The sequence below is a fragment of the Lacerta agilis genome, chromosome 16 (assembly GCF_009819535.1).
Source record: "Lacerta agilis isolate rLacAgi1 chromosome 16, rLacAgi1.pri, whole genome shotgun sequence".
Lineage (NCBI taxonomy): Eukaryota > Metazoa > Chordata > Lepidosauria > Squamata > Lacertidae > Lacerta > Lacerta agilis.
In genome coordinates this window covers 20213549-20226401 of record NC_046327.1, presented here as the reverse complement: position 1 = coordinate 20226401, position 12853 = coordinate 20213549, and the positions used below count along the sequence as shown (strand labels likewise).

Sequence of the window (12853 nt, the reverse complement as noted above, 5' to 3'; positions counted from 1 at the left end):
GGTGAAGCCGCCATCGCGGTCTGGCCCTCATACCAGTCCTGGGCAATGGATTGATACATTGAATGAATGAATTTATTTTTACGGTCACAGACCAACTCACAGGATTGATACATTGGTCAGGCCTAAACATCATCCTCCGCACCCGCCCCCCGCCATATCTCACTCACACGTTGGCACCTCTGCCTGCCACATGTGCCTTTATGGCATGAATGGAGCTGCTGCGCTCATGTGCTCAGTCACCTGGTTGACTACTGTAAAAACAGGATGCGCGCATTTATGGGCTATTGGTCTCACCCAGCAGGAACTTCTTTTTCTCTTTTTGAGATTCGCGCACTACTGAAAGAAATTTCAGTGAAATCAGTTTGCCATTTAATGCGTATTATTATCCCCCCTGAACAGTTCCCTTTCCAGCTGACTCTGCTTCTAGCCGCCCCCCCCCCCCCCCGGAGTGGTTTCTCTTTTATTTCCACTCCTTTCCCCACAACACATCCTGTTCTCCAATCTGCGCTTCATTGCATTAGCTGCTTGAAGAGCACCAAGGATGTTGTTGTGCCTGGAGATGGCATGGTTGGGCAAATGTCTGCCGAGAGGTTCCATTGCGCCAATAAGCTTCCATTTGCTGCTCACTTTACTGTTCCCGTCAGGTAAGCAACTTCTTATTACCACCATCTCTTAACTCAGTGGTCTTTAAACTATTCTAACCTGGGATTCATTTTTAACCCCAAAATTCACTATTATTTTTTGCTTATATCAATAGTTTTTAATGGTACGGTCAAACTATTATTTGGCAAGATGTTCGTATTGGCTAATCTTGATTATCTGGGGTTAATCAGGTTGACACATACTCTTTTTGAAGTTGTAGCATCTCCCTTTAATTGTAAGCCACCTGATTCAACTCTTAATTTCTTTTACCTGCATTCTTTTATTTTTCTTATAAGGCAGTGCTGTAGACCAGTCTGCAGATATGATTGTCAGGGAGAATGAGCGAGTCATCCTGAAATGCTCCCAACTGAAAACCCGCCTTAACTACATGTGCTGGTATAAGCAAGAAAGGAGGAAAGATGCACGGCTCCAGCTAGTGATTTATTCGAGAGAAGGTGCTGGAGACAGGTTTCCTATTGAGACGGAATTTAAAGACTTCTTTGAGAGCCCTGGAATGGAAGATTACAGCTTGAATCTGACCTTGAAAGAAGCAAAGCCGAGAGACACAGGCACCTACTTCTGCGCTAAGCAAGATTACACAGTGAAGCAGCTGCACAGGAAGCCAGTCACAAACCCCTTCACTGGGGGAATGCACATGATAACTGTTGCTGCACAGATACGACCCAAGATATTTTGGTGCCTGAGGAGGAGAAGTCCAAGTGCCATCCATGTCCTACTAATTAATATGAGGCATAACTGACTGGGAAGTTCTCCTGGATAAGTCTCTCTCTCTCTCTCTCTCTCTCTCTCTCTCTCTCTCTCTCTCTCTCTCTCACACACACACACACACACACACACACAAGGAACTGTGTGAAAACCATGTAAAGCATTCAATGCAATATATGTATATGAAAGAGGTTGAATCCTTAAGGTCTTTCCTGCAAATTGAAGGGCTCCTTCTGTTCACAGAAGGGACTGAGATGCGGCGGAGGCTTCCATTGGAGAAGCAGAGGTAAAAGTTTAAATAAATAAAGCCTGGCCGAAGCCTAATGCTTCTCTCCAGCGGCAAAGGTATTTATTTCAGGTGAATGAGAGCACAAAGTGACAATTACCCTTTGCATTAAAGAACTTCACCACGGTTTTATTTTTTGAGTATTGAACCCATACATTTCGATTCACTGGGACGTCCTCTCAGTGAGTGCAAAGAGAGGAGAGTTAATCTTCTCAAAGTGTGTTGGATTTTGATCAGTTGGATCTGATAGTGCTATCAATCCACGAGACGTAGTTGCAAACTTTGGTGTAGACTCCAGGGTAGCCTTTCTGAGCACATCCAATGCCCCAGGAGACAATTCCCTGGAGCTGCCCGTTGCAGACCACGGGACCACCAGAGTCTCCCTATGAAAGAACACAAGGAAAGTCTATTCAGTAAGCGGTACAAGTGAGAGACGGAATACGACTTGTGTCACTCCAATATAGAGGCGGGAGAAAGGTTGTTTTCTGCTGCTCCAGAGAAGCGGACACGGAGCAATGGATTCAAACTACAAGAAAGAAGATTCCACCTAAACATTAGGAAGAACTTCCTGACAGTGAGAGCTGTTCGGCAGTGGAATTTGCTACCAAGGAGTGTGGTGGAGTCTCCTTCTTTGGAGGTCTTTAAGCAGAGGCTTGACAGCCATCTGTCAGGAATGCTTTGATGGTGTTTCCTGCTTGGCAGGGGGTTGGACTGGATGGCCCTTGTGGTCTCTTCCAACTCTATGATTCTATGACCTTGCAACAGTTCGTAGAATGCGCCCCTGCCGAAGTATAGACTAACTGTCATTGAGATCATTTCTCTTTTTGTCTAATTCCTGCCACACAGGCATCAGCCTCTTGGACAGTACAACCGAAGCCTGATAACTGTGGAGTTGGGGGTGGGATTTCTGAGGGAAACTGCTCAGCACCTCCCCAAAATGACAATTCCAAGGATTATAGGGAGGCAGGGGAGCTACGGCAGTTAAAGCCACTCAAGACCTAGTAAGGTTTGTCCTATCAATGCAAGCCCCGCACAAGAACCTCTGCTTGTGCAAGGGGGCTTTCCCATCCTCTCCTCCCCCCACCCCCGCAACCACCCAAAATGGAGTTGGAGAGGGGTTGGGAATGCTTGAATGCTTGCACTGACAAGCTGTTCACCATAAGGCAAAGTTCTATTCACTTTGTAAACTCCCACCCAACAATCAAGCGGTGTATAAATTTTATTAAATAAATAAACAGGGTGGCATTTTCTTCCACCCAATAAGTTGAAACAGCCGTGATTTCCAAGGCCTTTCACCCCACTGTAAGTTTTTACAGGATTTCAAAGCACCAGAATTCCCTAATAAACAGCAGGCCCCCCAAAAACTAATACTGATCTTATAAGGTCTCTCTACAGTTGATAACGAAGAGCAGAAAGTAGACTTAAACTTAGACTGCTCAACTGTCGAGTTGTCTTTTGCAAACAGACCAATAACTCAAGGATTAATCCCGGCTGAACAAGAGGAAGGATTAACGCTAAAGCAAATCTCAAAACTATCTTCAAGTACTAGTAATGCAAATATAAAAGTCTCTTCTTCCCAGTTCTCTGGGACAAATGAGGAGGGACCCATCAGTCATCAGGTGATTTGCACTATTAACAGAGGACGTTGTATGTATAAAATCTTTCTTGGGCTGATTGTAATAAAATTCTCACCATCCTGGTAGAAATTTGCGAAACCTTCTGGAAAAAAAATCTGATAAAAGAGTTTGTGGGGCCTGAAAATAGCACCAATATCCCCTCCCATACACATTTTGCCTAATATACATTGCACATTTTTGCAAAGCAATTTCTCTAAATATAGTGCTTTTTAACTTTCACTAATATACACATTTTTAAAAATGCACACTTTACCCTCGTATGCACATTTTTATATGTATTCCTCAGCTGCAGAAATACAATGCAAATTTGGAGAAGTGCAAATTTTGGTGGACAGCTGTGGTAGGTACTCATTTAAATGCAAATTGAATTGGGTTTCTCCCCCATCCCAAAACCTCCATGTTAGCAATAGGCAACTAGAGACTGTGGGGGTTACTCTGCCTAACAGGGAAATTCCTCCTGTCCCTCTGAACCACCCGATCCCAAAAAAAATCCTCCCTCCTTTTCTATTATCCCGTTAGAGCTTGCTCAGTGGACAAAATAATGTTTTTTATTTATTTATACCACACCCATTTGGCTGGGTTGCCCTTCCTGAAGCATTGATGACCAACCGAGCATCTGTATCATCTGCCAAGAGACCTCTATGCCACTACACAGAAGTGCCTATGGAAAGAGAGAAGATTTACCTGGCAGGAGTCTTTGCCACCCTCCAGAAATCCCACACACATCATGTTTTGCGTGATTTGCCCTGGGTAAGCTTTCGTGCACTGACTAGAGGAAAGCACAGGAGCATTCAGGCACTGCAGGAGGTCAGGGTAGCTGGCTGCAGGAAGTATAGGAGAAAAGAAAATAGGAATATTGCATTCATTATTATGATTTACATGGAAAGTATTGCATTGGAAGAAGCAAAGATCACCAGTGTCGAAGCAATGATTCTTTCACATCAACTTCGCTGGATTGGTTGTGTTGTTCAGATGCCTGTTTGTCATCTTCCAAAGCAACTACTCTATTCCGAACTTTAAAATTGAAAGCGTAATGCTGGTGGTTAACAAAAGAGATTTAAAGACTCTCTCAAGGCAAATCTTAAAAAATGTAGTATAAACAATGACAACTGGGAAACACTGGCCTACGAGTGCTCCAATTGGAGAACAGCCTTTACCAAAGGTGTCATGGGCTTTGAAGACACTCGAACTCAGGACACAAGGGAGAAACATGCTAAGAGGAAGGCACGCTTGGCAAACCCTCACTGTGACCAACACCTGCCCAGAAACCTATGTTCCCACTGTGGAAGGACATGTGGATCCACAATTGGCCTCCACAGTCGCTTACAAACCCACTGTTAAAACTGTGTTTACCGAAGACAATCTTACTCAACTACGAGTGATCGCCAAAGAAGAAGAAGACTTTTTGATATTGTTTATGACTACTTTCGCCATGTAATTTTTCATATGTTGTAAGCGGCCTTGAGCATGGTTTCGACTTTGGAAAGGCGGCATACAAATAAAATGATTTTGAAAACAGGGAAAATTTCCTTTCATGGTTTTCTTTCCCCTGTAACTATAGATTATAGATAGTATTTGGGGCATGGAGCTGGGGGTGATTTGGGGAAGTGAAGCAACGAGGAGGGATTCTCCTGTTCCACATCCTGCTAAAGGAGACTGCCTTTGTGATTAAAGGACATGGTCAGTGTTGAAATAAGATTCAGCTGCCAGTCAGCCTGGCTCATACACATGGAATGGAGTGGAGAGCAGGGGGGAGCCAGGGGTGTGGGGTCGGGGGGTGGGCTGCCGGTGCGATGGCCCTGGGCACACTTTTTCTGGGGGGTGCTGGCAGGCCAGCATGGGGAGGGAGGACACAACAGGCATACGCCCTTTGATCCCAGCCTCACAGAGTGAGGGCAAGTCTGGGATCAAAGGGCGCATGGCTGTTGTTTCCTCAGGCTACCATCACATCAACATTGAGGGATGGGCTGCCATGCTCCGCCCCGGGCGCACACACACACCCCGGGCACCATGAAGACACGCTCCCCTACTGGGGTGAGCAATCTGTCCGTCTCATTCTGCAAAAGTACTTGGAATAAGCCTGCATGGGCATAGCCAATGGGGAGCAGGGGGCAGCTGCCCACCCATGCAAGTTAATCAATAAAAAATACTTAACTAACTGAGGTTCTTCTCTCCCAAACATGAAGCTTGTCTCCCCCATCATAAATCCTGGTTATGCCCATGCAATCTGGGTATTGCTTTTAGAGAGTAAGTTACAATAGCGATCTTAGTCTTAACTTTAAAGGGCACATTAAAAGCAACTGGATTATTATTTTTTAGGCAACAGAAGGAGATTGAAGAACATGGTTGGGTGGCTAACATGTTGCTCTCTCTCCACCCCCCACCCCCTGTTTGTACTCAGTATTCTTGCCCTTGCACCTGCGTCACGAAAGAGCACAAAGGAGGACTCACTGCCACTGCTGCGGGTGTTGCCCCAGCCGGAAATTAGGCACTGTGTCCCGGTGGTCACGCAGCTGGTGGGCAGGCTGATGGATCTGACCCGAGTGTTGAGGGCTGCCTGGGTGGACAGCTTGATGAGCATGATGTCATTGTCCAATGTGTTGGCGTTGTAGCTTGGGTGGCGGATAACTTTGGCCGAATTAATGTACTGCTCGCTGCCATCGTTTAAGGTCAAACTGTGTTCCCCAAGTCTCACCTGGATACGTCTGGTTTGAGACAAAGAAGAGCACCTTGATCATCCACATTCCTGTTTCAACACCCCACACAACCCCAGAACCACTGACACGACATTGCTGCTTTTCTTGGGAGCACACCATTCTCCAAAGTGACTTGAATCCTGACAAATGTGGGCTTGGTTGCAAGTTAGCTTCTAGTCCCCAAATACTCAGGCCATCTGGTCCATCTAGCTCAGAAACTTGGGTCTCCAGCTCTTTTTGGACTACAGCTCCCATCTTCCCTAGCTAGCAGGACCAGGTGGTCAAGGATTATGGGAATTGTAGTCCAAAAGCAGCTGGAGTCCAAAGGTAGACTAACTACCCCAAAGAAGCACAATGGTACTACCCCTCTGCCAACATCCCATGCACCCTAATGCAGGTTGAATGTTCCGGGTGTGGTGGTGGTGGTGGTTGTTATTTCCAGTGTCGACTGCAGGGGGCAGTGTCTACTACTGCTCAGATTAAGTAAAATAGAGATATCGTCACCCCACCCCACCCATCTCCCCATCCCATCCACCTCTTTCTCCCTTTTCTTCCTAATGTCTCAACAACCAAAACTGATTTGTAAAAATGTTACATGGAAAAAATACGAGAGAGACATTGCACACACCTTTGTAAATTAAGAAAATATTTAATAAAAAATACTAAATAAATAAATAAATAAATATCAGAGCAATACTGCTGCAAGGAGCAGCATGACAAGTTTGTTTGTTTTTTAAACTTACGACTTATAGCAGTGAGCAGCTGAAACAACCCACTGGTTGTTGATGAGCGAACCACCACAGAAGTGGTATCCGGAATTCAGGGAAACTTGGTAGGGGACAGAATGTGACTGGCAGGTGTAGCCTCCCACGATTTTATCATCATCATCATCATTGATGGGGAAGGCAACTGGGGAAAGAATGAAGAACATCAAATTCTGTATTTGGGGTCCTGGGAGACACACCAGCCTACAGATCAGGCTTCATGAGGTCTATGTTCCATAACTCTACTGTACAAATGATCAAGCATAGCAGAAACTCAACCCGCTGTCCATCTTGTCTACCATTAATTAAAAAACCCTGGCATGCCACAATTCTTTCCTTCCATTTAGCAAAGCAAGGTTATTGTTGTCCGTAATCTCCAGGTAGGTGAAGAGTTGTCTAGTTGCTCAGTGTACTGGGAAACATCTGGTGAGAGGGAAAGCAAGAGAACTCACAATTTCCATATCTTCCAGATGTTTTCCTAGCTTGGTCATGTCCTGTTTCTTATGTACTTGCAGACTAAGCAAAGAGCCACCAATGTTTCTGATTGGAAGGTTGGCCACTTTGCCCATCCGCTCCTCCATCAAGAATCTGTCTTTAAAATAACGGGCCTCATGTGTTTGTCTCCATTTGCATTTGGCTGAAGCTGGTCAGGATTGGGTGGCAGCGACAGACATCGCAGAGGCACAGCTTCCCTTCGGGTGTGACCCCTGCTTGTCAAAGAGGTAAACAGTCCCAGGAGTGTTCAAAGTGGCAGGAAGAGCTGTCTCCCCTCGTTACCCAGACAGGAACCATGTGAAACCACACTTACCAGCCACTCCCAAGAAGGTTATGAACAAAACAAATTTCATGGTGTTTTCTTCCCAGTGGGAAAGCCAAGAGGAAGCATTGGATATTTATATCCTGGGGTTATCTCCACCCCAAGGACTTTATCCAATGGAAAAGTACACAATGGAAAATCTAGAAAATCCATACTTGGGTTTACATCAACAACAGGTGGTGAGGAAAAAGAGAATCTATCATACATTAATCACAGACCCTCCAAGTGCCCCTCTTTTCCAGGGATAGTTCCGGAATTACAGAAGCCATCCTGGTTTCTGATTAGATCCCAGAATGTCCCGCTTTTCCTTAAGATGTCCCTATTTTCATTGGAGAAATGTTGGAGAGTATGGAGTTATGCAAACCCCCCGAGCCAAGGAGATACCGTAAGTAACTATACAAGCTTTAGAAGGCACCTGAAAGCAGCCCTGTATAGGGAAGGTTTTTAAAATGTTTAATGTTTTATTATGTTTTTTTATATATGTTGAAAGCCACCCAGAGTGACTGGGGCAACCCAGTCAGATGGGCGGGGTATTGTTGTTGTTGTTGTTGTTGTTGTTAAATAGGACATCCCTATTTTCATCAGAGAAATGTTTGATGGTATGTAATCATAAATTCACAAAATATAGATGGTAACCTTCCTTAATCTTAACTCCTATTTGAGAGTCCAGATGTTTTTAATTCCTCCCCACCAGGTGTCTCTAATATGTAATAGTATGGAATTGAGATTTGATCTTAATTTTATATTGGCCTTAGGAAATTTCCCTCAGAAATATGTTTGAAGTTGTGCTCTAAATAAAGAGGCATATGTCCTTGTCCAGAGCAATCACTTTGGATTTTTGCTCCAGATTGCAAACTGTATTTCTTCGAATCCCACTATGCTTCTGCTAAGAAGCCCTTGGTTGACCCAGCCCTCCAGTTTTCAGACCCCAACCTCAGGCCAAGTACCAAAATGTCATTTGCTGACATTTGCTCCCCTTGTTTGTCCTGTTTTTCAGTTTTCTTACCACCCTCGTCATTTACATGTTCCTAGGGGGAGAACTATGTCTTCTCTTCCCCACAACATCTTTCTCTTTTTTTCTAAGCAAGATGAGCAGCATGGATGATGAAAGACAGCACCTTGGTGAGGCTTTGGGGAAGAAAGTTGGAAGACAACAAAGGGGAGTGTTTTTACAGCTCCCTCACTGTGCGTAACCAGAAATATGGAGAATTGGAGCCAGAGATACTGGGTACAGCCGACCCACTGAATTTCCCTTTAAGCGAAAGGAGAACTGCAATGGGAAACTGGTGTATTTTATTCATTACCATTCTTCTAAGCAGCTTTGCGTGGTGTTCCTGATTTTTCTCATTTTTTGAAGTTGCTTGGGTGTGTGGGCTAGTAACTGCCGAAGCAAGATCACACAGTGTGCTTCAAGGTAGAGTTGCGATATGAGTGAAGGGCTCTCCTATGAACCACTACTCTATACTAGAATACGGAGCTCAGCATGTACTGCCAATCTCAGATCAGAGAAGCACGGGTTAACATTTTCCTCTGGTCTACAGTTTCTGCTTCTGTCCGACTTCGAGATCATGCCAATGTCCATTGCCCAAGTTGTACTCTGAATGAATTATATGTTTTGTTCCAAAAGATTTATTTCTAAAATATATATTAGTTTTATTTGGGGATGGTATGGTTGTCTAGCAAATACTCCAAACCTAGGTACAAACACTGAAATCTTGACAAATTTCACAGTTCGGTGAAGTCTCTGTTGAGCTTCAAGCACAATTCTGCATATATGAGGTTCAAGTTCTTACCAGATAAAAAACCCAATTACTTTGGAGTACAGTCATTCCTTGGATCCCAAATGCCTCGGTATTTGGACGTTTTGGCTCCCAAACGCCGCAAACCTGGAAGCGAGTGTTCCGGTTTGCAAATGTTCTTTGGAACCCCAGTGTCCGATGGGGCTTCCGTAGCTTCTGATTGGCTTCTTTGGTTTCCGAACACTTTGGAAGTTGAACGGACTTCCGGAATGGATTCCGTTCGACTTCCAAGGTACGACTGTACTTGGATTTAACTTAAATTTACTGTAGAGCCGATTTCTGTGTCTGTTACATAGAATCCAAAGTGAGAAATAAAACAGTTGTTCCCATAAATCTCTTATTACCTGGAGGGGGATATGTGCCCCCCCAAAAAATCATAAAAACAACTTGTATGTTTAAACCATCAATAAACTCAGAATGCATACAGAAGAGAAAAAATGGAGAACACACTTTGTACTGAAGAACACAGAACAAGGCTCACAGAACAAGATGTGGGCGTGCAAAAAGTTTTCTTGGCTTATGAGCCAAGAAAGGGCTGCAAGTTGAGATGCAGTATGGGTAACTCAGGAAACATAATAAAAATAGGATTGCTAACTCATTCAGGTGTCAGCTAACATCAGTTTGAGATTATATGCCCCTAGCAGAGAGATGAGCTCCTCTTTCTCCGCAGGTCCCCAGCTGCTTCACCTCATTGGCTGGACGGTCTCAAAATCAGGGCCTCCCACCAATGAGGTGCTCAAGTGAGCCTCTTCGTTAACGGAACTCCACTCCAGCACTGAGGAGGCAACAGGTGTCTTGCTCTGCATTTCTCTTGCAACAGACACCATGTGGCGGTCGGTGCTGGGTGTCTCTGTTGGCCTGCAGCTGTTGATAGGTAGGGATCTCTCTCTCACAGGCAGGATATATCTAAGGGCTTCCATATTTGCGAGAGGCAGGCTGAAAAGAAACCAGCTGCACAGAATAACCCTTTCAGGAGAGATCTGCCAAGGTGGTTTGCAATGAGATAGGAAAAAAATGCATCCTACAAGCAATATGGAAATTGCAACAGAGAAGAGAAATTAGGAGGAGAGAGAATACCGGGAGAGATTTGATAAATGAAAAGGAGAAGCACAAAAAATAAGTTATCGGCTGGTAGTTCAGACATAGAAGAGTCTAGCGCATGCTTGATTCTTAATGGCCAGGGTACCAGGGAAAGGGAGTTTACCACCTACTCCAATCTGGTCTCTAGGTTCACTCTGCTTCTTTCCCCTATCAAAGCGAATGGCTCCCGTTCATTGCAAGGGGGAAAGGTCAGGTGCAGCGCAGGGCAAGGGGAGGAAGAGAAGCTCAGCGGTGCAATGTGGAGCGGGAAATATTGAGGAGGGGGTGCGTAGGAGAACTGGAAAGAAAGGGGTAAGGGAGTGGACTCGGAAGAGCTGGGATTTATGGGATGGAACATTCACCACAACCTTTTTCTGATGAAGTTTAAGCAAGTAGTTAGCACAAAAGTTGGACGGAACTAAAGAACGAAGAAGAAAGCAGCAACAACAACAACAACAACAGGAAAGCAAGGGGGAAATGTGGAGCCGAACTGTGACATGCAAGCTCTCTTATTATGGGCCCTTCTTCATTTCTCTGGTGTTTTGCAGGTCTCTGCTGTGGGATCAATGTGATACAGGAGGATCGCTTCAAAGTCATTCGGGAAGGGAGCAAAACAAGCATAGACTGCAAGCATGATGACTCATCCTACTTATACGTCTTTTGGTACCGGCAGGAGAGCAGCAATGTGCAGAAGCAGCTGCAACTCATTGGATACTCTATGCATGGAAATGACCCGGAGATGGAGATGACCCAATACAGCATAGACAGACCAGAAGTGACACGTGCCTCCCTGTCCATCCCTCAGGGACAAGCTGCAGGCACAGCAGTGTATTTCTGTGCAGCTAGTAAAGGCACAGCGAGAGCTCTCTGCCTCACAGTCGCACATGAACATCGCAGCTCTACCCACACTCCCATCTAGGCCACAAGCACATGCAAACTATAACCAGTCACGTTCATGTTCGGAGGAGGGCAGGAAACAGCTGCCACTGCCGTCGCCGATGGCATGCCCACAACGGTCACCCAGTGTTCTCTAACCACAGTTCTCTCAAAACTTCAGTTGCATGTCCCCCAAATTGCTTTTGAAAGTTGCTTAACTTCCAGTGAGATGACAGAACCTCAGGCAGATGAGCATTCCCAGACAAGCTGCAGAGGGACAGCCAGATTAGCTCCCCAGCAACCTAATAATAATAATAATAATAATAATAATAATAATAATAATAATAATAATTTATACATACATACATACATACATACCCCACCCATCTGGTTGGGTTTCCCCAGCCACTCTGGGTGGCTCCCAACAAAATATTAAAAATACAACAAAACACCAAATATTAAAAACTTCCCTAAACAGGGCTGCCTTCAGATGTCTTCTGAAAGTCAGATGGTTGTATGTTCTGCTCAGTGGCAAGCAGTCAGTGGACTAGGGGGACAGGGCTAGTCCCCTAAAAGTTCCCGGCAGTGCTTCTCCCCCACCCAGAAACATAGGTGCCAGTACTCACCATGAAGTTGTTACAGTAAGTGCCACACTTTTTAACAACAGAAAGATGTGATGGTACTGTGTACCCTTGAGTGCCCCCTGGGAATAAACCACTGGTTCCCAGTAGCCTAAATTAGAGCCTTAAAGTATCATACAGTATATATAATTTATATTACATTTTTCTGTTCTACAATTTAAAATACTCATTTAAACATCCTTAAAATATCAATAACTTCCCTTCTTCTATTTCCATAGTTCATTTTGCATATCATAAATCCCTGCATATTTTTCAAAAACTAAACCGTTCAGTACAGTGGTACCTCGGGTTAAGAACTTAATTTGTTCTGGAGGTCCGTTCTTAACCTGAAACCGTTCTTAACCTGAGGTACCACTTTAGCTAATGGGGCCTCCCACTGCCGCTATGCTGCCACCGCACGATTTCTGTTCTCATACTGAAGCAAAGTTCTTAACCCGAGGTACTATTTCTAAGATTAGTGTTGTCTGTAACGTGAAGCGTCTGTAACCCGAGGTACCACTGTATTCCATTATTGCATCCATCAAAACTTATTTACACTGTTGAATTTATCTTAATGCTGCCAACGTTTTCAAGTGTACACAATTCCCGCCCCCCCATGTATTCAATAAACGATTTCCAATCTTCTCTAAACGTATGTTCTTCTTGTTCTCTTATTCTATATGTTAAGTCTGCAAGCTGTCATCTTAAGTTGCCATTATTCTTTAGTTTAGGACCTTAAAGTATTAAAGCCCGGTGTCTCCTTCCCTAAACCCAGAAAGCTTCTGCCCATCTTAGGGAGGGAGGCATGATGTCTCTGATCCTAATTGTTCCCCTACCATCTCTGGGTCAGCTTTAAAAAATGCTCTGTGTCCGTGTTTTCAATGTATCTTTTTAATGGGGGTGCAATGCA

The 12853-nt window shown here is 44.5% G+C and overlaps 1 protein-coding gene across 1 annotated transcript; it reads right to left on the bottom strand.

Moving 5' to 3' along the window:
• Window positions 1-1753: 1753 nt before the first annotated feature.
• On the bottom strand, window positions 1754-7705 carry TMPRSS11D (transmembrane serine protease 11D). The gene is made up of 5 exons (XM_033172716.1): window positions 7560-7705; window positions 6731-6896; window positions 5743-5996; window positions 3976-4112; window positions 1754-2037 (listed from the first exon to the last, which is right to left on the bottom strand). Exons 1-5 carry the CDS (start codon window positions 7597-7599, stop codon window positions 1888-1890), a joined length of 747 nt encoding a protein of 248 aa, XP_033028607.1. The 5' UTR covers window positions 7600-7705; the 3' UTR covers window positions 1754-1887.
• Between the last annotated feature and the right edge of the window lie 5148 nt (window positions 7706-12853).